We start from the raw sequence: 26,516 nt of genomic DNA on the forward strand, positions 1-26,516 counted from the left end.
TGAAGCTTCATAGGATCGACTGGCCGATTTCCACTGAGAAGAATTTTCCCCGCCAGGGTGTTTCTGTGACTCCTTCCCCGTATAGAACGTCGTCTTTTCATTCTCCGCTGACCTTTTCTCCCAGATCCCGTCCAGCATGGCTGCGCTGAGCTCAGGAGACCCTCCTTCCTCCACACAGTCTGCCTTTCCCCTTTTTTCTGGAAACCCGCTCCCTGTGTTCGTCCCTCCGTCTCCGTCTCTGCCCCCACCCACCACCACCGTCCGCCTGTTCATCCCGCTGCCCAAATGGCAACAGGCGAACCAGACAGCACGACTCCAACAATATTACGGCACGGCGGACCATTTTGGTCGGGGTTCTGGCTGAGTCTGATTTCCAGAGTCTCAGAAAGGTGTTAAGAAGACCGGGCGACCGGTCGAGCTGCAATCTTCGGCGTTCAGCACGAACGCGGCTGACGCACAAAATTCAGCAGCAAGCAGACATTTGTATTCTAAAATGGTGCAATTCCTTCGGCCTGGACACAAGTCAAAGGCATGCTGAGATTCTCGGAGCGGCCGTGGAGAGGACAACCGTTCTGCCGGGACTTACTGTAATCCTTCAATTTCATATTTTAGCCGAGTGCGATAACGGGGGCCGCTCTATCGGCCACGCACTGCTGGCACCGCCAGAAAAACAAAGACAGACGGTCAAAAGATCGCTCTCCTGCAATTAAGATTTCCCTTCAGGGGTCAAATGAAAGAAACGTGACTGACTGTGTGTGTGTGTGTGTGCGTGTGTGTGTGTGTGTGTGGCAGCTACAGCCGAACATAGCTTAGATTGAGAGACCACAGCTCCTCCAGGAGAGAAGAAGTTGGCAACAAAGTTACATACTATGGCTTAGATCGGGGATGTTGAACCATTTTAGTTCAGAGAAAACATACAACCCCATTTCATCTTTAAATTTCATCTTTAAAGTTATTTCTTTGCCGTGAAACAGAGTGTATGTGATAAAAATGCCAATAATTTCACAAAAACAACAAACAATTATGACTAAAATTATAAGAATCTCATTATAGAGTCAATTGTAATGAGTCCATTTTAGACTCATGGGCCTTATGTTTGACACCCCTGGTTTAGATGATGCTGAAGCTTATGGTTTAATCAAAAAATGCCAAACAGTGCAGAGAAACACCTCTGCCTACATTAAAGTAAAGACAAACCAGCTGTGACTGGAGTAAAAGGGAAAAGCTCATGGCAGGTTTTACATCTGGTTTTAAAGTACAGTCCGGTCAATCTAAATGAACATTCCCACCGTCAAAAATGTAAAAGAGAAAACAGGTGTAAATTACACTGATGAACCAAAAATCAGATTTCAGCGAAGCTGCAGAAGTGGATCTGGGGAGTGTTTAGCTGAGGAACACAGGTGGTTAAATGAGGACGGCTACTCAAAAGTGATTAAGCTAAAAGCTGCTTTTTAATATTGAAACAGAGAGGAAATAAATGTTTTAATTGTTTCATTAGTGTATTTATTCCTTCATTTAATCCTTTCTATTTGTATAGAGAGGTGGTTTCCACACTTCTTGAGTTTTACTAAGGTAACCCTCTTTGTTATAGTCTATAGTCTGTGACTCATATCATCATCCATAGTTCTATCAGCAGAAATGCACCCAAACCTAATCTGAGCTGATCATTTAGCTCGCTTTATGCAGGATCTTTGCAGATCAGGCCGCAGGCGGCTACGCGAGATACATTAGAGGCGCTCTTATGAACTCCGAGCTGCGGGAAATATTTAGAGATTAATGACACCAGGGCTTCTCGGTGACTCCAGCAGCCTCACTGCACTGAACCGGGCTCATCCTGTGATTCACCCCACTGTGGATGAAGCTGCTGGAGCCCCCAGCTGCTCAAACACCAAAGGATTATACACAACTTCCCCATTTCTTTTCATAAGGAATGTATTTGACTGAAATAACATGTAATGCTCTTTTAGTGAACGATCCCTCGACGGATCTCTGTGGGCCTGTACATACGCCGAAAACACAGCCGAACAATCAGACTGGGGACAGCCGGGCGGCAGGATATGCTTAAATCATCCAGGAGAAGAGAAATAGATGTGATTGAGGGAAAGGAGGTGATAGATAAGATTAAGAGCAGGAGTGAGCCCCGGGGGGCAGAAAGACAAGGTTTAGAAATGGGTTTTGTCCCCGGCACTTTGCTGAGGAGCATCACACTGTGAAAAGGTGTTGTTTTGTTTTTGTTTTTATTTTTTTCATCTTTCTTCCCTGTGGAACTAGACCTACAGAACCGGCCCTTCTTCTACCTTCCAAAAAAGCATCACAACCAAGCCAGCGCTCAGACACACACACTTTCCTCCTGGCCCGTGTCCAGCTCAGATGAATGGCGGCTCCGGTCGTCTACAGCATCCTCTCGCTTCCCCTCGCATGGAGGTTTGTTCCATCACAGGAAAAAGGCTGAAGATGATGTGCGAGCGTGTGTCGGAAAACTGTTCTCCCAAGAATACCTCTTCACACTTCGGCAGTTCCCCGCAGCAGAACGCTTCGCCGTGGGGGCAGACAACACAACATCTGATTGGTAAAGCCAGATGAGCCTGCAGGATTAAATCGGGAAGTGTTTTGTGTCTCTGTTTCAAGTGAAAACACTTAGTTTTCCCATTTTTTTGAAAAAAAAAAAAAAAAAGTCCATCTTCAGTGGTGTTTTCCAAAGTTGCGTTTTTGGTGGCTCGGAGCACCGTTGCCGTGGAAACGGACACCCAAAGCGCAACAAAATGTTTCAATGTTCACTTAACACCACTGCGGTGTAAGCAGCGCCTGAGTTTCCCCCTTTTTTTGCTTCAGTTATAGATGAAGAAAGAAATTAAAAAGGCAGCAAACAGAAGGTGTTAATCTGCCTCTCGTTATCTGGAGCTCCTCCACGGCTACACTCCGGCCTCGTCTCTTCTCTCGTGAGGAAATCCCTCGCCAACGGAGCACAGTTGTGATCTGGCTTATTAATAATTCAAGTATTTAAATGGCACTTCATCAATAAATGCTTACTGGCGCCACTTCCTTGATGGTAATGAAGAGTTCCCCGGCATGATTCATTACCTCGATTTCGCAATCGGTGCAGGTACAGTGATGGTGGGGATTGTAAACGTGTGGTCAAAACACTATGAATAATAAACAGCGAGCATCGCGGGGGGATTACTGATCCCCTCGGTGCATCCGAGGTGACACTAAGAAGGGATTCCAGAAGTTGTGGAGAAAAAAAAAAAAAAAAATCTCCCCGAGCAGGTTGACCTGAGGTAAAATCCTCTGCTGCTCCGTGCCAATCATTCCCCCAGTACTTCACCCCCGGCGGTTTAAATTCAGCCTTCCCGTCCACTTGTGTTGACCTTGCAGTGTTTATTCAAGGCTGCTAAAACCCCTTTAAAGAGTTTGTGTGTGTGTGCAGCGAGCGGCGGGGCCGAGGTGGCTGAGCTGACGCGTCCTGATGGCACACAGATTGAATGCTTCACGGGTCCGCCTGTCCGCTCCGCCGGCCCGCATCCCCACGCCGCCGCCACCGCCGCCGCCGCCGCCTCCTCCCCGGCGCTCCGCGGCGTGAGAAAGTGATGTAAATCTATTGCAAAAGGCCTGTTTCCCTGCAGCCGGAGATTCACCCTCTCAGATAAGCTGACTCACAGTGCAGCATAGGTGAATGCTAAGCAGTGTGGGTGAATCCTATTAAAGGGCTGAAGAGAGAAGGAAGTGGGTAAAGGAGGAGAAGGAGGCTTTTTTTCTTCTTCTTCTTCCCAGGTTTGCCCTTGCAGAGTCCTTCACCTGCAGCTGAGGAGAACATCTATATGTAGTGCTCGCCACGGATCTTATGTGCACCATGTGCTACAGCGTGTTCTTCTCATTCCGCAGCAAATACCCCAATTTGGAGACATAGCACCATCTCATGGTCTCCGTTAGAAATTCATCTGTAATCACAGAGGAATAATGCAAACGGCTTTATGGTAAAATCTGCTGCAGAGACAAAACATTTCAGCCCGTCCAGTACTGAGGCAGATGTCAAGGGCAAAAACTCCCCGTCACTGCCGAGAGACTGAAACGGTCCACTCAAGAGCAAACGCTTTGGAAGAGGGATAAGAGTGTCCATTAAAATGTCAATGATTTTCTATGGAAGGGGGCCTCTGGAGCCCTCCGCCTCACCCTGTGATTTATGATGCTGATCATTTTTTTTTTACTGAAACTGAATTCAATCTGCTCTACATCGTGACGTAAACTGCACAGACACATGAACACCAAAGCTCTAATCTCTATTGCATTAATAGTGAAATTTAACCAGATTAACTCTAGTTCAGAAGTGTTAGACACATTTTAGCTTAGGAGCCACATACAGCCCAGTTTCACTGAAAGTGAACTGGGTTGGTAAAATAGTGCAATAATGAGCTTTGAATTTAAACTACAAAGGTTTTCTTTGTTGTGGCTTGAAGTATTTGTGATGAAAATGTCTATAGTTTTACAAAACCAAACAACAACTCCTGAAAATGACAACAATGTCAACTTAAATCAAATTCTAATGACACCTTCTTCTGCAGAATACAGTGAAACGTCCTGAAGAAATTCCACTACCACTGCTGCATTATGCATGCTTTCCCTGACAGCATGGCTCTGAGGTTAAAGCTAGTTGAGTTAATTCTATCTTTCCTGGCAGCATCACTGATAGTGCAGTGTTTGTGTCCCCTACTCTTTGGAAAATCTGTGAGGAAAATCACTCTTTCCTTTGAAATGTTTTCAATTTTCTTGGCGGTTTGCTTGCCCCTCTTGTGGGCCAATTTGGGCCCACATGCCTTTTGTTTGACCCCCCCCGCTCTAAACTCATGCAAAACACTTTCCCCCAGAGCAAGCAGCACACGTTAGTGACTGAAATCTAAAGTTGCGAGGGGCTTTTGCTCTCATGAAATTACCATAACTGCTACACTTGATTTATTGCTTGGCTGACCGATGCCTTCACGTTTGGCACTGAACCTGCATCAGCTTTATGTGATCTGATTGAAAGGACGACGTTCTGGATCCAGGTAAAAAGCCTCAGCGCGTGCGATTCTTCGGTTCAATACGGCTTATGCAATCTACACACACGTCATGACACACATCTCGGAGCTGCGCGAGCCTCCTGAGGGTTACTGACTCACTCCTTTCTTCACAGGCGCTCGGTGACATCAGTTGCTGCACATCCGCTCCCTCTTTCTGTTTTCGCTCTTTTGTATCACTGCGAGACGGCTGAGCCGGATTTCACGTATCGATTCCAACACTGGAACTGGGCAACATCCCCTAACAAGCCCATCAATATTTAAAGCTGCGTTATAAATTCCACTACCAACCTAAATACTTTGAAGTGCGACCGAAGCCGACGTGAGACGGCCCCAGAAACGCGCGGCGGGGCGAAGACACCAGCTTTACAGCTGGGGCTGAATTATTCACTTGTCTCCCCGCTGCCTAAAGCGAAGGCTGCAAAGTCATTTAGCAGCCGCGGCTGCAAACATCTCAGATCTGAGGAACGCGGCAGGCTGTGGAATTACATAACCTGGCTGGTGCGGGCTGGGAATAGAGGCGGAGATAAGATGTCACCTTCTGAAGAAAGTAGGCTCCAGTTTAACTTACATTAGCGTATTAATGTATGGACTGCTGGTGCAGAAAATTGAATATATGTTGATGCAGCTTCTGGAGTAGACGGTAACGCACAGACTGCAGAGATGGTATATTTATGTCAAACTAGAAAGAAAAAAAAAAGGAAAAATAAAAACACTAAATCTAATTATAAACAAGTTTTACACCAGTAATAGAGAAGAGGCTTTTAAAATGCAAAGACATCAGTGTCCGACTTCTCACAACACACATGCAGGTGAATGTTCGGCTCAATGTTTCACCATATATAACATAATATTGATAATGAAATGCACTTGTGGTGCTATTTCGATGTGGAGTTTGCAAGTTCTCCCCTTGTGTGTGGGTGTGGATTAACCTTGCATAGCAGATGGGCCTGCCGGATTCAGTTCCTAAATCCTGCAGATCCCATCTTGTAGCGCTCCATAGACCAATGATTTCACTCCGTTAAAATTTTGCCGGCCCAATCAGGGGAAAGAGGCGAGAGGAGCGGAAGTGACGAGAAGACGTGACGACAGCGGGAAGCGCCCAAAAGTTTGAAAACAATGGCGGCACGCGAAGCGATCTCCGTGGACACGGCAATATCTGCAGTTATATAAGAAAGCGACTCAATTTCTTCTTTGAAAGAGGAGCACAGAACATCACTTCAAGTCTTTTTGTCAGGTAACGACGTCTCCTACTTCTCAGCAGCAGCGCACGTAAGCTCCGTCACACCGTGGCTTGATGTGGATTGGTCTGTGGCGAGCGTGTCGCGTGTCAATCAGAACGGTCGTCCAATCTTCTTCTTCTTTGGTTCAAACGGTCGTCCAATCACCAGCTACGGATTGTTTTGAAGCTCCCGCCTCTGAAATCAAATTGGAAGAGCGGCTACCCAGATGGACTTGTGAAATATTTCCGTGGCGGACTACGAAACTGTCCGTGTGGCGTGTCAGGTTAGGTGTGGATTCCCTTCATGCACTCTTGTGAATGTCTAACCGTGTCTCTCTGTTTGTCCTGTGACGGACCGCCACAGCAGATCGATGGATGGATCTCTCACAGATTCAGAAAGTTTGCAACAGGTAGACATATGGCTCAGCACGAGAACATGTTTTATAGCAGTGGAGGATCGTTTTGAGTCTTACTCGGAGCGTGGTCCAAATCTACATCCATCCCTTCTGCCTTAATCACCTCCTTTCATGCACATTTCAGCTTTTCATTATGGTGACGGCCGTCTGCTGGGCTGTCTGTTACCGCCTGCGCGGCCCAAACACAGAGCCATCCATCACCGGGAATGGATATAACGCACGCTGACGACTTCCCATATGACTTGATGCATGAGGCGTTTACCTGCTGACTTCGAATGGAAAGTATTATTTGAATCGTTTTTGCAGACAAGATGTCACCCCGACACCTGGACGTCAAGTCAAACGCTGACGCGTAACGCCTCATCCGGCGGTGAATCTTAACATATGGCCGAGTGTGGAGCAAGTGAAAGCACAGCACTGATTAGCCTTGATGCAGCGCAGCAGGCTAACAGAAGCTCTCTCATCCTCGCCGCTTTTTGCTGAGGCAGGTGTGTGATGCTAAAACACCACTACAGCCATCTTAATGAGAGGCATGCGCGAGTCCCCACGGGTGGTCCGAGCAGGGTCTTATCGGGGGGCTTGTGCCGTCGGACACGCGAGACGGGAGAGATAACCTCCATCTGTCTTCATGACTGTCCGGCCTTTTATTGCTTGAGGAAAAAGTGCTGCTACCAGCTCTTCCTGCGCTCGGCAGAGGGAACCAATATTTGTTTGTGCGTCTGAGCCGGCGTGATTTGTAACTGGCTTTATATTTCTGAGCCAAGGTAAACTTAATGTGTTCACATCCGATGAAAAGCAGGTCGGTGAAAAACACATATGGGAAAGCCTTTTGTTCTCTTCTTATATTGAGGAAGTAGGGACTACACTGACCTACTGACACAGTACTTTTTTTTTTGGAGGAAATAGCTCAGGTGAGAAGAGTTTTCCGTTTGTGCTTGAAAACGTTGTGTAAGCTGGGTTTAATCACAATGGATTCTCTTTCAGATGAGGGTCCCATCCCCAATGCACATGTAACACTCTGGCATTAAAATAAAGGTGACTTTATCTCCTCACTGGACTCAAATGCCAGCTGTATCCAAGTCCTCCTTCACGTCTTGCTTTCCTAACGTCCTGGAACCTACAGCAATTACTAAAGCACGAAAGGTCACAACATACATATATTTAGTCAACTTTGCATCTTCATAAATGTACATTTTATTCATCATGCTGACTGCAGACGTGTTGTTGATCAAAACAACAGTGACGTACCTGACCTTTAATAACAACACCGTCTCAGCCATACAGTAATTAAATCACAGTCTAATTCATCCTGGCGTTTTTCTCTCCCGGGTAGATTTCTTGTCCTGAATCTTCCAGACCGTTCCATTGTACAGCACGCCTGCCTCATGCTTCAAAAAATGCGGCGGTTTGGATTGTTCCTCCTCCAGTCTCAGCCGGGGTCCGTCGCAGCGAGTCTCACACCAGTTTGGAAAGGAGGGAACGAAAGCCCGCCGTCAAACATCTGTCCGACTGGAGCAGCGATGGAACCGAGGCCGCTGCTCCATAATAATGTCTCCTCGCACATGAATAAACCATGGAGCCTGTGCTCCAGCAGATTTACTATCTAATGCAATTCGATTAAGTTCCATGTGGCCTTTGAACTTCTGAGAGCTTGAAACAAAGTGGTGTCGGTCATCTCTCTGTCCTCAGCAGCATGGAAAAAAAAAAAAGTGTCCAGTCATAGATCTGATAAGCAGAATTTCCACTATTAGGAATGACTTTCGTCTAAAAAGATTTTAAAACTGCGAAAACATTCAATTGTTCACTTGTAATTTAATTTCTGATAATAGTTCTTAATTACCTCATATTTTTGGCAGTGACATTTTGACAACTCAAATAATAGTCTAATCATTCAGGAGTAATGAGTCTTTTTCCCAGCAGAGCCTCCAAGAAAGTCTCAAACCCAATCAAGTTTTAATTTCTGAAGCGATGCTGGTGGACAGCCGTCATCTCAAACATGGGGACGCAGGAGACGTTAAATAGGGAAACCCTCCCGCGCTCCGGCGTGATCCCATGACCTGAAAGCACAGGTTCAGATGTCTCCTCTGTCTTTTATTCTGATTCATCTGGTTCAAAAACTTTTTTGATCTGCTTTATCTTTTAAAGTCAGGCTCGTCGTTTAATCTCAGATGAGATTAGAGACCATCAGCCCTAATGGAAAATGTCAACACTTCTCTGCCAGCTTCACAGGGTAATGCTGCCGCTTGTCATCAAACCAAAGCTCTTTTAAACATCTTCTATAGCTTAATAACCACGTTCCAGCTTTAAAAGACAGCGCCTCAAAAAGATCAAAAATGCAAAACTTTGGGCTTTTGCCTTCCTGCATAATAAAAAGGCCCTGATTGTGCTTAATGATTGAATTTGTGGTTTCAGGGAGTCTTCTTCGGTTGAATGTCCGGGTCTTATTTTTATTGCTTCGGTCCCTTCTGGCTCTGCACTTGACCGTTTTGTCTCCTCTTCTCACACACTCAAACACACACCTTTAACCCTGAGCACTGAATCATCCCGACGATCTGTGGAATGAGGCCGACACCGGCCGTCTTTTATCATGGGCCCAGCTGGAGGCCCGACGCTGGCCTTAACGGGCGCAATCGGCCAGACAGGACATCATTACAGAGGCACCCAGGGTGAGAGCGGCTAGTTAGTCACCGCATTGCTCCGCCGCCGAGCCGGAATGATTAGCCGGCCGCGATGCAATGAATCAGAAATCATCTCTGTGACATAAATACGACACACCGTCGCACACGACGGCAAACGTTTCCTGCTTGTCTTTCCCCCTCCTGTTTAGCGTCCATCACGAGGCGTCAGCAGTCTGCCGAGCCACGACGTTTCCCTTCATCATCACACTCTCAAACAAACGACTTGCGCCGACAACCTTGAAAGAGGGGATTCACGTGGATCTCAGCGAAGAAGATAAAAACATCTATTTGGGTGGAAAAAAAAAGGTAAAAGTGATGAGGCGGGTCACTTGGAAATAACGATTCCTCGTGACAAAGAAGCCTAAGTGATGACACATGAAGAAAGAAAGACTTTGAAATACTCAAACCGCGATGAAAACCTGAGTCAGTCAGAACTTCAAAGAGGGCTTCGGCTGATTTCTCACTTTCGGCGTCCTTGAATGCAAAAAGTCTTTGCTGGTTTCTTTTTCAGTGAACTTTCACCGCCAGCCAAAGGGATGTTAATAAACTGAGGGATGATTTCCATGCTGTGTTTTCTGAATATTATTTGTAAAGGGTGAAGAGTGAAAGAATGGCCTTGACCCGCCGGTCCCTCTAGGCACAGAGAAATTCAATTACATTCAACAAATGGTGTTTGGCTGGACGGAGTGCTTGTAAGGGCCGTGTGCTTCCCCCGCATGGAGACAGGTGCCCGGGCGCACGGACCCGAGGAAAGCCTTATGGTCAGGAGAAGCAGATCAACAAAGGAGGCGGTGAAGAGGAGCAACTGCAGATGGCTACAAGAAACAAATGTAGCCTGGATGATTGCGGAAAGGTCAATGACAGCGAGGAGAGGAACAACAGAGAGCTGAAGTCGAGGAAAAGGGAAAAATCGCAGTCAAGCATGATTGCATTTTGTTAATAAAACGATCTGCCTGGCAGTCTGTTCTCACCAATATTTCCCAACCACATTTGCCTTGACTAAAATGAATCAGTGAAGTCAAATACGGATTCAGAAGGAATCTTTTCACGGTCAAGCCTTTAACATAAAACTGTGAAGGCAGCTCAATGTACACAAAATGAAAATGAAAGGAGATGACATTGAAAATAAATCAATCAATAAAGTGTTCAAATAATGTTAAATCTTTTAAAAGGGAAAAGCTTTAGACCTTGATGATGTACATGGAAAACAAGACCATAATAATAATGTCACAGGTGGCAGATACTGATGAGACCTCTCACTTTTAAAATCAAAGTCTTTCACAAGCACCTATACAACAAACGCCGTGTGGTGCCATTTGTTACCTTAAAGATGGAGAGCGACCGCACTATCTGAGAGACATGAAGAGGCTAATTCAGTGCAATAATGCAACAGAGTCAACAGGACAGCATCACCTGCAGAAAGCAGGAATCTCACTTTCTAACTTGAAATGATGGGATTCTTTATTAGAAGTGTCTGTGAATTAAAAGACTACAGCAGAATCTGTTGCTCAGCTGGATGGATATCATAAGAGATGAACCCAAAGTTTTCTGTGATCACACATTTTAAAGGACTGTATCCTTAAATGCATTTCAAGCTGCCTAAACCTCTCTTGCCTACCAGTTACCTGCAATATGCTTACAAAACTATCTGGATCACAGAGGTAGTGGATATCATTTGACCACTGGTGCCAAGTTTTAGGACTATGGGGCATCCTGACCAGCCAAAGTTAATTTGAAACTCATAGCAAGTGTGACGTAAATCATGCAGTAAAAACAACAAGGACGTTTTACTGGAGTTTGTTTATTTTCTGAAGCTCTGATCCCTTTTCCCTTCAGAGAACTGACAACATTTCACAGTGGTACCGCTGACTGGCAGAAAGCAGATCTGCTGAACGTCATGTTTGTGGCTTTTAATCACACCGTGTTCCTGTTTACCTCAGCAAGGTAACATTACCGGAGATCATCCAGTTACAGGACATATGAGGTAATTAAATGGGCGAAACAGTAAATATGAATCAGTGGGTTATCATTTTATCTACTGGCTCTGCCGGGAAAGAGGGCGAGGTCAGTGCAGTCATTTGGGGAAATGAGTCCACCTGCCAACGGCCTAACAGGATTATTAGGAGGAACGTTATTGTAAGTCCTTGTAAGTATTGTAAGTTACTGTAAGTAATAACATTTAACTAGGCTCTATTACTGGTAGGGATTTTTACAGTTTTAAATCTAAACAAATTGTTAATCTTGACAAACTGTTATCAGGTGGTTTATAGATTGAATTTTTTGCTTTCTTCAACATCCAGTGGAGATCCGAGTCAGAACAGGCCAAGTTGTAGGTATTTGACTTCCTGCTTCAGATTAGTTGTGGTTGTGATCCTGTATAATCATATCACGGATAGCTTTTCCAGACAGCCAGTTCGCCAGGCCGCTGGCGACAGCTCCTCCACAGATAATGTCCCTTCCTCTAAAAAAACAAATCAGACATGGTCAATGTTATTTGTCACAGCGATGGCACAAAAAGAAAAAAAAAATCTATTTGAAGTCTGTTAACTGCTAAAAAGACAGCAACGTTTCGCTGGCAGGCAGAGGAAAATGTTTCTCTGGGTAAAAAGTGATATTATGAGTTATCATCTCCCTCTGAGTACCAGAACATCTGTCGGCACAAACAACAAGACAAATATTTACATTTGGATTGGTCTCCGCAGGTTTTGATATTTAGCTTATTCTTACAAGGCCGCAGCAGCATGTGTCGTGCACGTGCCGGCAGAAACAGACAGGTGGTGAAGGATGGGAAGCAAAGAGACCAGTGAAGATCACCGCACAAAGGAGGCAGAAATACAAGCACTGTCCTGCAGCATGTTTAGCCAGAAACAGGTGGAGCTCGGTCAGACTTTCCTCGTTTGGTGTCAAGGAGCTCCCAGCTGCCAAATGACTGCCATCTATTCAGCGTAGCTGCTGCGCTAATAATGAGGCCTGAAATGAATGGTGATGCTTTAGTGTAATTGCAGCGGTGGGACAAACATGTTCAGCACATTGAGAACAACAACAAGAAGATGAAAAGAAAAAAAACACAAAACAGTGGATGAGAGGGGAAGTGCAGGTTTGTGATGTGAAGCCGAGAAATCATAAAAAACACATTAACAGGCTCAAAGTGGAGCAAGTGGAACATTTACAATCACTCTGCACTGATCTGATACCAAAGAGCTGAAAATTGGTGTTTTCCCAACATTTTTGGTTTGAAATCAATTTGAGGAGGCAGCTTATGAGATTTTCTTTACTTTAAATAACGTGTCCACACACACCACACTACTGCTACCTGAAACAGAACCCTTTTTGCCTTCAGCAAAACTTTGGAAATTGAGTTTTCTCCCAGATTAATTCCTGTCGTGCACTTTAAGATTATTATTAGACTGTATTTTCACATCAACGTTGCTAAAGGCACCTTTAAAAGCTGTACAAATTCAGCTGACCAAGGGTGACAGTTGGTTGCTTTGGAGAAATAACATTATTGCAATATTAGTACATGAAAAAGTAATACATTCTAATTAAAGAGGTAATTGTGCTCACCATAAAATACACTTACAAAATGCACTCACCAAATATTCAAGTCATTTATTCTAATAAATTGCCTTTTACAGCCTCAAAAGGTAACCTTTATAATAGTTTTTGTCACTATTCTTGTTTTAATATTTCCACCATTGTAGATTTTAAAGTACTGTTCAGACTAGGAATCCAGAGCAGAAGCTTTGGGCCACAATCCCGATGCAGAGGAGATTTTTCAGTCTTGGAGACAAAGTGTTTCACATCGGCCCCTGCGTAGTCAGACAGACTACATAGTTGCATCCCCAGACTGTCGACTGCAGCATATATTGTGTCACATTAACATGTCGAAGGCCTGTTTAGACAGAGACTCTCGCCGGTTGTCTTCTGTTACTGTAGAGGCCAGAGCTGTTGTGGAGCTGTCCAGTGCTGAAAGCTATGCTGCAACTCAGGTTGTTGAGGAGCTGTCCAGTGCTGAAACCTATGCTGCAGCTCAGGTTGTTGAGGAGCTGTCCAGTGCTGATCCTACAGTCACCGGCAGTTTCCACCGTGTCTGATGTTGAGGATGTTGTTAGTCGGTCTCGTGCTGTTGTTCAATCACAGCTGAAAAATTGTAAAATGTTGACATAGTATTTATGATGGGATTCATCTAGGATAAAGCAGTAAGTGAACAGAGTCAATCCCGATAAGACACTATTGACAAGGAGGATATTTCTGTGAGGTTTTAGTCTCAAATTTTAGGACTGGGAGGGCTCGGTGAAGTATCAGGTATTGATCGAGCTCATATAAGGTGGCTCAGTGTACACTATTGCACTACAGGATGACCTGAACAAATTCAGGTGGGTCCACTGCACCACACTGAAGGCTGCTGGAGAAGATTCACCCAACCATGCCCCTCATCACCTTTTGACAGTGAACGCTCATAATGCTGACTTGTTAAGGTGAGCAATCTTCTCTGGTCCCAGTCGTGACTTCTACCAGTGCAGCCCCAGTGAACCAAACTCCATCTCAGGTGCCAGTGACTCATTCTGACTCTTCAGAGGTTCGTCCTCAGACTTCTGCATCCAGCGTTGTTTCTGTAGAATAGATTCTGGAGCAAGTTTCATTTCTCTCTGCATGTGTGAATGTGCACCTTTAACAGGTGCAGCAGGTTACAGATGAGATCCGTGAGTGTGATGTTTTTTCTCCTGAATTTGATAAAACTACCACACAACTTGTTTTGTTTTTCCCTGTTCAGTTGCTGAAGGCCAGTGGTGCTTCAGGTGATGTGGGACTTACTTCATAAGTAGGCATCCCACCATGTTTCTGGGTGGATTTATACTTATTTATTTATTTTGGTGTACATCAATACTCACCACTAACCAGTGATTCACCACTAGGCTCCAGCACTGACAAGGTTTCTCTTCAATGATCTGATTGATCATGATTGACGATGTTTTATGCGATTGTACAAGTTATCATAATCAGGATTATTTTCAACTTGGAATGGCATCTACAGCCTAATCTGAAGAAGTAATCTGTGTAATCAAGGTGTAATCAAGGTGCAATCACTAGAGAAAAGCAGCTTCTCCAGCTGAAATTCCCAAAGTGGCATTGTTAAGTAATGCAGTATAATTATGTATTTCCAAGTTTTGCTTTAGTTTTTTTTTTTCATTTGTTGTTCCTTACCATGAGTCAGTGTGTTTCTAAAAAGCTCAAAACTTGTTTTTTGTGATTTATTGTGCAAGTGACTGAAAATAAGTGCTTTAGAACAACTTAGCCATTTCTTTAAAGGTAATGTAGATATTAATACGTATAAAGTAATGTGTTACTTGGAAAAATAACAGTGTTCCTTTATTTGAACCATGATCTCTACAGTCTCCACGCAGCGAAGTTACAACAGTTAGTCAGAAGTGAAATGCTCAGTTTGAGTTGATTGATCATCAGTAAAGTCCAGTGTTCCCACTAGCACTGTGACTGTCATCAGTCACGCAGAACTCAGCATTGCGCTTCATTTTCTTATTACTGACATGTTAAACAGGCAACACCAAAACAGTTGCAGTAAACTACTGCCATGCAGACAGCTGTGATCAAAACTAGCATTTATTCGGGATGTATCACAGATATGATAGACATAAACTGATGATAATTACAGTTTGGAGTATGGACTTCATTTCAGAAGGTTAAAAAAAATAAGAACTGTTTAATTAGAAGCTTTAAGTCCTGCTCACATGGAGCCAGGCATGAGTGTATTGAAGCTTCTAGTCTTCTCCCACAGTGGATAAATCTGAAAACAGTTTGCTCAGCGCCTCTGTCTTTACTGCAGAAATGACAATGTCAAAGCCTCACATCCCCTTTAACCAGCATGCAGTCACCATGACAACCAACAACAACAATGGAGGATTACCGGGTTGTGTTCGTGCCGCAGACGCTGATGAGCCTGTTTGGGCAATGTTCACATTCTCTTGTAATTTATTGGTTTTCTAAACCAGTGTGACGCAAAGCAAAAGTTCCACTTTGCCACTAATTGCCATTGTTCATGATTTGACATTGACATGACCACATCATGTCTTAGATGTATTTCTGTCACAGCATTGCAGCTCCACCACAAGTCTGATATAAATAATGCAAAGTTTTCAGCATCTTCTGTGCCTTCATGTGGACAGAAACATCTTAGATATCTTAGCAGATGCACAGGATCAGGACACAGTGAGATAAATCACACCCAAACACTCAGAAACAACAGCTGTAGCTGCTTTAGAACTCATTTCAAAAGAGCATTAAATTAAGAGCATGATGTTACAATTGCATTTCAAACAATCTGAACTTGACAATACACTTCGCTCATTCGTTTAAAATATGTTTAGATGTTTATACATCTTATCTATATCTGTGATTAGGACAGAATATTCGTTGCAACCTTTTTCACAGGCCGTATTGTTGTGCTGCAGCGGCCTTTGTCATTCACACAGTTCCACCTCTAGATGTATTTTGTGTTGCTTGGATAGATAAAGTCCCAAAAAAGAAAACCTCAGAACTCTTCATTTCAAACCATTCCAGACTCACGATAGTTTTGGTTTACACTGGACACAAAGTGAAACAAAAGAGGGAGACTGGACACAAAGTCTGACACTTGAGAGCATTAAAGTGGAGCAGACGGTTGGCCGTCCCTCGCTGCCACCTTCACACACGCACGCACACCGTCCTAGCAGCATTGTTTGGACTGTCGAGCTGGTCAAACCCCTTTACAGATTTCAGATGAGCTTGCTGTCACCTTGCAACCTCAATTTTATCTAGCTATTCCACGGAGGCGACTGGCATTAACATGCAGGAGGTGAGCTTCGGCTTCCGCCTCAGTTTTCATCTATGTAAAAAAAAAAACACCTACACTTTTCTTTTTTAAAATCTACAAAGCATGCAAAGTCACTTGCATGCATGGAATTCAATTTTAAAACTGCTACCAATGCAAACCAATGTACTAAGTAAGAACCAACAGTCAGTATGCTGCTACTTATCAAGAGTGTGTTGTAGTTCCTATTATTTCCAAGTATCTGTGCTGTTACTTCGTCGATGCTCTTTTCTTTTCCTCTAATGCGACTCTGTTTACGTGCACACAAAAGAGACATTTACTTCCACTCCCTCCATCAATGCAATTAGTTTGAAGCTATAGCTCTCTGTGGTTCTATATTTAGTCTCTAGCTCTTCAAAAAGAATGAAATGGACCATCTACATGTGCCATTAGCAGCGTGTGCACTGATTACTGATGAGTGCAGCATCATATAGTGTGATTATAGGCGTGCATGTTTGTGACTGCTGATGAAGTAAACAAACAAAAGCGGTATACAATGAGAATTTTAAGGGATTATAGGTTTGTCAGCACACACAGCAACTGGAAGAGGAGCACGTCCCTTTACTTTCACTTCGACCGAGCTGGAACGGCGTGACTCAGCGTTAAATCAAAGCTTCCTCCTCGCTCGCTCATTATGTCAGGGACAAGCTTAGACGTACAGGCAGTCCAGTGAGAGCAGCTGTCCTCCAGTCAGACACTGTAGTCTGATGACAGGAGTCCCCGCGGGGAGATGAGACACGTGTTCACCGATGTGTTTTTACGCAGGTAAGTGGACTGAACACTCCCAAATACACTGCAGGGCTTTTTACCTGCTCTAAAAATAGAAACGGAGAGAGCGCACGCATTTCCATCTATCCTCTGTGCGTCCAACTTCACAGGGAGCTGATCCCAGCTGACTTCGGTTTGCAGTCCATCACAGGACAAACACGGAGAGGAACAGACAGAGACGCTCACATCGGCAGTTTACAGTCACCAATTAGCCTCAAATGAGTGTTTTCTGACTGCGGGAGGCGGCTGGACGGCCCGCAGAAAGCTCAGACACAGGGAGATCATCCAAACAGCCTGATCTGGACCGGGGACATTCTCACTAAGAGGCGAGAATGAGCTAAACAAAAAATCACTACGCAGCCCCACAAATGGAGGGTCATTAAAATGTTACATTTCATTAGAGTGTGACCCAGTCTCAATTTAATTCGGACCGGGCCGCACTCACTGAGATCACTACAGTTAGAAATGGTTATTTAAGAACACCCAAGTCAGATAACTTGTAATCCATACACATCACATTTCATTTAAACTGCCGTCTTCAAGTTGTTGGAGCAACGTCCCTCAAGCAAATTATTGACTGTTTCACATTCATTGAACGTGTGGTTTTAATTATGCTTTCAGGTTTTAATTTTCTGAGAATTACATCAAAGATGGATTTCAGCTGCTCCTGCAAAAGATTGCTTCTTGTACGTCCGTCAGGACTTGAAACAATTACGACATTGCACGTCTCATTGTTTGTTCTTCAGCATCAAACTTAACTTTTCTTTGTCCTACTGCCAAATAATATACGGATGGATGATAATTTTCCTAATTGTTCACAGCATAAGATGCAATTGTTCACAGCTGTCCCATGTGCAACAAGAAGTACTTATCTCATCACTGTTAACGGTATTTAATTTCAAATGTGTTTGTTCTTTAAACTGTGCATACCCTAAATTTATGCTTTTACTGTTTACTGCACACTTGAAGCAAATTCAGAATTTGATGCCTCTTCATATTTGAATCGCCTCTCAGTGAATTTAAAAGTGCAGCTTCACCACATACTGACAGATAGTCTCCACAACTCAAGAAACTATGACCAAAGCTTTGGCTTACTGGGATCCTCCTGACACACAAACACACGGACATCATCCACTCTTCATCTGACCACAAAATCCAGTTTTGCATGAGTGCCGAGCCGAACCGCACCTTGACCAACTCGTCCTACTTTACAGATCTCCCACACTAAAATACAAACGTCCAATACGTGATTCATCGGTGCCATATTTGTTTACAATCAATTTGGTGCCAGATGCACTGAGACACAGTCCTGGAGAAAAAAAAAACAAAAAAAAAGGCGGCCATGTTTCAGAGCTCCCAGCTCCTGCAGCAGTCCAGTGGGTACGCATTCAGAGGTGATGGAGGGAGAGCGGGGCAGTGAAGGTGTGGGGGGGGGGGGGGGGGGGGGTTACAGCAGAAAGCAGGGAAGGCTGAAGAGTGGAGATAGTGCGGACTCATTATCATCTACAGCAGTCGAGAGTTTAGCGGACATGAGCTGCTGAGCGCCTTCAGCAAACACACACTCACACACACACCTCACTTTACATTGTCAGCTCTCACTTATTTGCTCATCTTTCCACCCTGTTTTTTTTTTTCCACTCTCACTCTGCTCTTTACACACTCCGCTCATACATCTCCCTTTTACTTTGTATAACGTCTATAACAAAGTCTCGCTTTCTCTCTCTCTCTCTCCCGGTGGACGTCTCTTGTTTGATGAGCGGACATGAAGAGCGTACAGAGCCGGCATCGAGCTATCAGACGGAGGCAGGCGCTCGCCGGCTGCCTCGCCTTGCTCCAGATAGATACCAAGTGTGCTGGAGGACCCGTTGTGCGACATCTGACTGCGTGCATGTTCATGAAGCATACGTGTTCATAAGCAGTGCATGTGTGTGTGTGTGTGTGTGTGTGTATTCACAAAGAGCAGGCCGGACCCCCTCGGAACAAAGGCGACAGCCCGCCTGTTAATTACGCCGGCTAATAGAGCAGCTGCTGATTCACTCCCGTGTCTGTGAGGGTCGCAGCGGGAAGCGGAGGCTCGGGCAGGACGCGAGGAGCATTAAGACGGACGTGCTGCGACTGCAGAAGGCGGAGAAAAAGAAGAGACGTGACACTGATGTATTTCAGGGACTCGGGCTGTCTCGGTACAGGGAGGGGGACACATCAGAAACTTTCCAGACAGGAGCAGAACTGCAGGTGCTCACAGGATTACGTTTGAGAGGGTCCTTCACTGGAATGTTGTGAACTTCTTAAGAGGACTTAAAAGCACAATTCCCCAATATTTTGTTATGATTTCAGACTTTAAATTTTTTTTTTTTTTATCTCACTTTGAAAGTAATGACTCCTCTATATCCCCCTGAGTCCTCCTGGCCAACTTGTTTCCATGGTAACGTGTCCTTAGATAATCCTTTTCATTTTTAAGTTGACACAAAATACACAGCGTGAGTGGTGAATTAGCTAATTAAAGTTAATTTTCAAGCGGGCACCCAAACTTCTAGTGCCTCAAAGTTTGAGTTAACAAGCTACATTTGACCGGAGGAAGAAAATAAACTTGAGGATGTTGAGTTTGACTGATAAACTGGATTACTTGGTGTTTCTCCATCTTGGTCGTTGAATCAAATTATTACTATGCAAAGACTAATTTAACTGATGGAGCCTTAACATAACATAAAAAACACAAGTTTACTTTTTAGTTTGGAAACTTACATTAAAATCAGACTAAAGGAGGATGTGTTCATGCTTGCTGGATATAATTTGCGTCACTCTTTTACCAGACGGTCACGTTCTCTGCTCGGTCCACTCCAACTGTTGCAAGTTGTCGGCTAAAAAACAAGCACGCCTCCATGCTCACACACCTGGAACAACCAGGATTTTATATGTCTGGCAGCCAGCACTGAGATAAAGAAGACAATAATAAAAGCTCTGCAGAGGAGAAACACCCACAACAGTATTCATCGGCGCAGGCACATGATGGAGACCACGCCTCAACCCACTGGGAGCAGGGAAGGTCAAATCAACTCATCTACAAGTAAATCCACTCAGTCTTTAGTGTTACAAACAAATAGCATCAATACAGATAAATTGTAAGTTCATTATTGTGAACACACGTTTCAAGGGTCAGTCAGTAAGATTCATCTTCTTGGTCTAATAAAGAAGAGATCATCTGCACCTGAGCTCTGCTCTCAGCCCACAATCACACTGAGCTGTCCGAGCATCAGAGAGCTTTAGCATCACATTGCAAAAAGCTAAAACCTATTCAAGGAACAGATTTGCTAAAAACAAAAAAGATTTAACAAGGCTAGGAACCCATTTTTCATCATTTTGTAGCAGTATAGGATGGTGTGTAGTTGCTTTAAGATAAGGGAGCTCGAATCAGTGAGGCTACAGCAGAATAACAGGTGGCGATCCCTCAAGTCGCCGTTTGTTGTGCTCTCATCTTCACACCCGAGTTTAAATTTCTGTCATTACCTGGCATCCCCATGTGTCTGAGTAGTGTGTATACCAACTTGTATTTTGGTAGATTTAATGATCATTTATTATAATTTCATTATTATTATTATGATACTTTGATTATCTAAACAGCAGAAGCGTCAGTGTTACCATTATTCAACTCCAGCGACTTGTAGATAACGTTTGTACGTATCTCAAAGCTGGACCAAGTGTCTTTCCATTTAGGAAATAAAAATGTAGTCTACCTGCCAAAGTCATGCAGGGTGTAATGAAATGTCTTTCCTCATCATGTATCTGTATAGTCAACTGAATGAAAATACGTACTAGTTCTGGTATTTTGCACATTTAAAATGCTTTCAACACGCGCACGCACACGCACATGCACACGCGCAGTCATTTACAACAACACGTAGTCTGATTGGGAATGCGGTTTGACCCGTTTACATGAAAACTGAACAAAGGGATCAGATTGAGGTTGGGGTTTGTGTGCACCAGTGGATCAGTCCCACAATACTTTCTACTGTGACAGAGGTCATTCGTGATGTGCACACACCCTCCCACACCCAACTTAACCTTGAATCCCGCCATTATTGAAGATGATTTATTGGTTGGACTAATCAAGTTTGTTGTTTTGTCTTTTGAAAATGCAACGCTGAAGAACACTCTCCTTGGAGAGAGGCCATTTGTGATGTGAAGGCATTCTCTACCATAATACTGGAGGGCACCTCACTGATTTTTATCACATTATTATTATTATTTTCTTTTCTTTTTTTTTTTTGCTCCAGGCAAAGGCCCCCTATCAATTAGAAACAAACCAGTGACCCACTTTTAGATCACAAATCAGCAGTGGGGAAACTTTTTTCTGAACCAGCAGCCCAGCCAAGCACACACAAGAGACACGACTGTTAGATGTGCCTTTAATCTACTAAAAAGTCTTTGAAAAAGATAAAAACCAGTAAGCATCTGAAAATCTGGACAAAAGTCAGTGAAAGGTTTTCATGCTGTAATTTGCAATTCATGCAAAGAAAGCTTCAAGCTGTCAGCACATGAGAATGGTTATGGGTGCCATTACCAGCATTCTCCTAATAGTAAAGTAAGCAAGGCAAACAATAACACCCAGGCGCGGCATGCAGAAAATGGGAACTGAAAATGGAGGCAATGGATAATGGGAATGTGTGTGTTCTTGTGTGTGTGTGTGTGAGAATGATACTGTTAGAGCAGGCCGTGAGACTCGAGAGGGGGGGAAACCAAAATCGATGGGGATGCAAGGCCGTGAATGCAAAACGAGAGCGTTCAAATCCTGCAAAGGATGACGGAGAGGTTTCCCAGAATGCAATAGTCAGCATGTCTCTCAACAATACACCTACACAGACTGTAAAACAGCCGAAGCAATGAAAGACAATGCTAATCTAAATCTATTTGCACTCTGTATTAACCGCCCCCGAGGCTCGTTCAGATGTGCACATGCACTCAGTGTCACACTGTACCAGTAACCAGTCCAGCGATTTACATAAAGAGAAGGCTGGAGGTGATATTTACTGCAGAACGCCGGAGCAGGATTTTGGTGAGAGGCTGCAGCTTGGCGGGACGGGAAGAGAGGATAATAGGATGCAAGAAATTCATCACCGACGAGAAATATGGCAACGGAGTGGCGAGATATTCACCAGCTAATTAATGTCTATAAATAGGAGAAATCTGAATGTGTGGCATAGAAAAGCTGAATGCTCATCAGGAGAAGTTGTGTGTGTGTGTGTGTGTGTGGAGTACATTAGGAGCAGTGGGACACACTGATAACGGCGAGGGGGTAAGATTACGATAAGCCTCATCCCTTCAGCGTCTCTGCACTGGCTTTTAAGTCACTGAACAGATGTAGGGAGCAGATGAGGAAAGTCTTTCTGAGAAGATGGATTTGTAAGGACAGTGGCCAGGAGAGGGCGCCGTTCGCTCAATACAGGAGTCCAGCAGAGCACCATGCACACAATGCAAGTGTCTTCATCTTATTCACCTGCAAAAAACAACAATTTTCCCACTTGAAAGTCTCATATAATCCCACCTACTCTTTACCATTGCTCTATTATTTGACCTTTGTTCTTTCCCTCTTTCCTTCAAACTGAAGTTTCTCCTCAAGCAAACTCAGGCCTGACTCAACACTACTGTACTTACTAATGAGCACCGTCCAATGCCAGCGCTAATTCATGCCGCCCGCTTAACATATGCAAATACATCAGCACTACATCACCGATTCAGCACGAGTACTGCTTATGAAAAATGGACAGAATGCGGTCTTTGCATCTCCTGACACCAGAAGCTGCGTTGCCATGGAAACAGGATGCCAAAGCAGACATTACTCTGCAAAAAAAAAAAAATAAATAAATAAACTATTCAAGAGGGCTGGATCATGATCAATGAACTTTGCTTTGACAAAATCAGAGGTTTGTTGATGAACCACTGCTGACTATTCAAAGACAAGCGCCCTGTAGTGTGTCTTTTTGACAGTGCAATCTATCAAGCGGAGGTATTCTCAGCAAGTAGTGATGTTATTCAGATAAAAAAAAAAAAAAAATGAATTTGTAAGCAAGTGTAGACAAACTAATGCTGCTGTCAGGGTACCGGTCTCATGCATACATTGTAACGTGCACATAAATCAGGCCACTGATACGGATTTGTCTATAAACGCATGGACCAAAAAAATATGCTGCTGAGTTTGTTTCCCTTTAAAGTGTGCGCTATGGAAAGTTTCCGGAGACAGAGATCCATATTCATAAGGTTATTATAAGGATATTTTAATGTGTGTTCACTCTGTCAGAACACTTTGTTCTGACACCAGTTGAGAGGTTCACCCCTGGGGTCCTCCATATTCATGCACCTCCACAAAACACACTGCACCTCATCCTGCAGAGAAAGGTGAAGGGGAGCTGCTCCGCATTCTTGCATTCAAAGATGCAATGTTGCCAAACGTTGCCAAACACTGAAACACTGAGCTGAACCACATATTTAACTTCTAAGGAGACGAAAGCCTGACATGGTCAGTGAGGCTGATGTCAAATTACAAGCATTCGCTGTTGACAGAATGTACGTTCTGTGCTACTGATGCAAAAGGGTAACACAAGAAAATCTTTTTACTCAGGATGATGTGAAAATGCATTCAATTTTACAGATATTCTGTATATTTTTATAAGTAGCGTAAGTAGTCGATGGGATTTCTTAATGTAAACTATAATCAGTAATAGCCATGCATGGCCTATCACACTAACTTTGTTGTAGATTAGTGCATTTCTCCATATTGTAATCCCATCTGGCACCATGTAACGAGGTTCAAATCACACTAAAATATGATGGCGTCCAGTCTGCTGGAACTGCTTTGTTGAGAAATGGAGAAATTTGTGCAAAGTGTAACTACCCTTTTATATTGTTTAGCTGATTTTGGGCTCATTATTGCAAATCCAGCTTTTCTATGGGCACTCGAGCATGTACTGACAGAGGAAGTGCCCTTAAAGAGAGAGAATCTACAAGAGCTTGTTACAAATCGGCCAATAAATAGTAGCAATAAGGCGGAAAACAAATAGGGACTCTATCAACTGAGCCATAAAACAGTGCTTCAGAGGAGGCACAGAGTAGAAACAAAAGCGAGGATGAAAGGTGCCCTTGAACTCCTGGAAGAAATAAAAAACGTGACACTTGTAAAATCTCTTCACAAACGTCACTGAACCTGCAGGCCCCACCCACTGAGCATCCTCCTCAATGCATACATTAGCAGAGTGGATTGGATTTGAACTTTCAAGCTCAGTATTACTTATGATTTATATGTTTTTCTGAGTTTTTTTTTTTTTTTCTCTCTGCCTAAGTGCTGATAATCTTGCTCGCATGCTCCATCAAACATTAATTTCACGCTGTGAGATGTCTCACAGTTACCGGTTACAACTCGGCACTTCACGCCGGAGGTACGCCGCGCCCTTACTTCGCCCTTCAGCAAGTGTGCCACAACCGAGGAGCGCTCGCGATTAGTAAATATAGAAAATACGCAATCCTGTAAAGAAATGATGAAACAAAGGACTGCTTTTTCCACAAAATAAATAAATAGATGAAACGTTGTGAGCAATATGTCTTAGCAGCAGAATAGGGGGAAAAAAATCAACTAAACTTCACCACAGAGAACTAAGTGTACCACGGAAGGAGTTATTAAGATGATAAAATGGCAGAAAACAGCGTCGGTGAGGTTTTGTTAGTGGGATGAATGGTTCTGGAGCCCATGCAGCCTCAGAGAAGTCCAGAGGTTGAAGAGGTTGAGTCGGCAAAAAGAAAGCGCAGAGTAAGGAGGAAGAAAAAGAAAAAAAGAAGCAATTATTGTGAGGACTGAGGCCAGGTACCTGAATATATCTCCCTGCTCTTCAATTTCATCAGGAACCTCTTCACACCTGCAATGATGTGAAGAAGCCCGTCATCATCACAGGTTGGCAACAACGGGCCCCAGATCCTCCCCTCCCACTGTCAAGTCAGTGGAAAAAGTTACGCAGGTCAGACTTTTCTGTTTGGAAGCGACAGAAAAGAGCAGATGCTGTCATTGAAGAACGTGATCAGTTTGGGGGGGGGGGGGGGGGGGTCGGAACGAATGAGCGAAAACATGCACACGGACAAATGTGGTCCACCGGTAGAGAACCCTGAAATCAGCACGTTGCTCTTTCTCCCTCCTGTCTGGGAGGGGGGGCGGCGCTTCAGTTCTTACCTGTGTTCCTGTCTGGTAAGATACAGCAATGCTTCTGCAGTATGCCTGGCAACACCTTCCAGGAAAAAAATAAATAAAAAAAAAAGGATACAAGCACAAAGGGTGGGGGTTGAGAGGGAGAGAGAGAGGAAACGATGTTAATATCGCAGCAGCTCAAAGCAGATAAACAAGCTGGAGCTCAGAGGAAAACGCACTGAGCCATGCTGAGACCCACAATTACCGACGCCCGTTCCTCACACCATTTGCATCAAAAGAAGCTGCTCCCGCATTTATCTCCGACCTTTCTTCTGCACGCCGATCCAAGCCGCCGAGCACTAAATGATGGTGGAAGGTTGGTTTTTTTTTTTTTGAACAGCACGCCTCTGATTCAATCTCCAAAACGAGGCAAAGGTCGGTTAAATGGCGCGCGACGGCAAATATGAAACACTAACAGTTCACTGGAACGGGGGGGCTGGAGTTAAAATATCGCTGGATTCACACCAAGCGGAGGGCGGGAACGGTATGGAGTTGGCTCAGGTGTCAACGGGCCGATTTTGGAAGCTCCCTCTATTTGATCAGCATCTCCAGAAGAGACGCACCACCAATTCACAACCAATCACTGCGCTGCACTCGAGTCTTTTGTGGCAACGTGACCCATAATTAGCCGAGTTTCCCATGGAGATCAGATCGTTACCTTTACATGAGCGCTGAACAAAGTGATCAGCTTGATTTGCTTTCTTATTTGCACCAAGAGTATTAGAAAGTGGATGAATCCCATAATGCTTTTCTCTCTCACGTTAAACATGTTTATATTTTCATGCAGTGTGCAGAAAAAACGCTGCTGTTGGACCTACATCCCAACAACCTGTCTACGTGCGTGTCTCACATCCAGCTTGACTTTATTCCTGGGATCCTCGTTGTTACCCACCGACTGACGAGAGCCAAGCCCTCGGCCTACTTGGCCAAAGTAAACATGATCCACTATTTCTGTATGTCGAACAACTGCTTTTGCCTCTTCAGCTGCCCTTTTCAGGTCTCATTTCCCCTCATTGGTTGGATTTGGGACTGCAATCATGACTTTGCTGTATTTACCAAAAGTTTGTGTAGCAAAAACTCGTCTGTTTAAGCTACGCACTGGAAGTTGAATTAACCCTTTACCAAATGTACATCACTTAGACTCCAGCAGCATCTAATCACTGACTCATTTAAGAACTGACCGATCCTTCCATCCAAAAAAAAAAAAAATCATTTCCGAGATTGACGGTGTTCATCGTAACAGAGGGAGTAAGATCTTTTCTTTTCAGTCTTTCTGTAACATCTTTAATAAT

The 26,516-nt window shown here is 44.0% G+C and overlaps 1 protein-coding gene across 1 annotated transcript in view; it reads right to left on the minus strand.

Annotated features, from left to right (window-relative positions):
- dlgap2a (discs, large (Drosophila) homolog-associated protein 2a) overlaps positions 1-26,516 on the minus strand; it is a 184,742-nt gene that overhangs the window by 145,615 nt on the left and 12,611 nt on the right. The window contains exons 2-3 of the mRNA XM_030116185.1: positions 25,210-25,264; positions 24,854-24,901 (exon numbers count right to left, since the gene is read on the minus strand). Coding sequence (XP_029972045.1) covers positions 24,854-24,901; positions 25,210-25,264 — 103 coding nt within the window. The remainder of the gene's footprint in view (positions 1-24,853; positions 24,902-25,209; positions 25,265-26,516) is intronic.

This window comes from Salarias fasciatus, chromosome 19 (assembly GCF_902148845.1).
Source record: "Salarias fasciatus chromosome 19, fSalaFa1.1, whole genome shotgun sequence".
In the NCBI taxonomy this organism is placed as follows: domain Eukaryota; kingdom Metazoa; phylum Chordata; class Actinopteri; order Blenniiformes; family Blenniidae; genus Salarias; species Salarias fasciatus.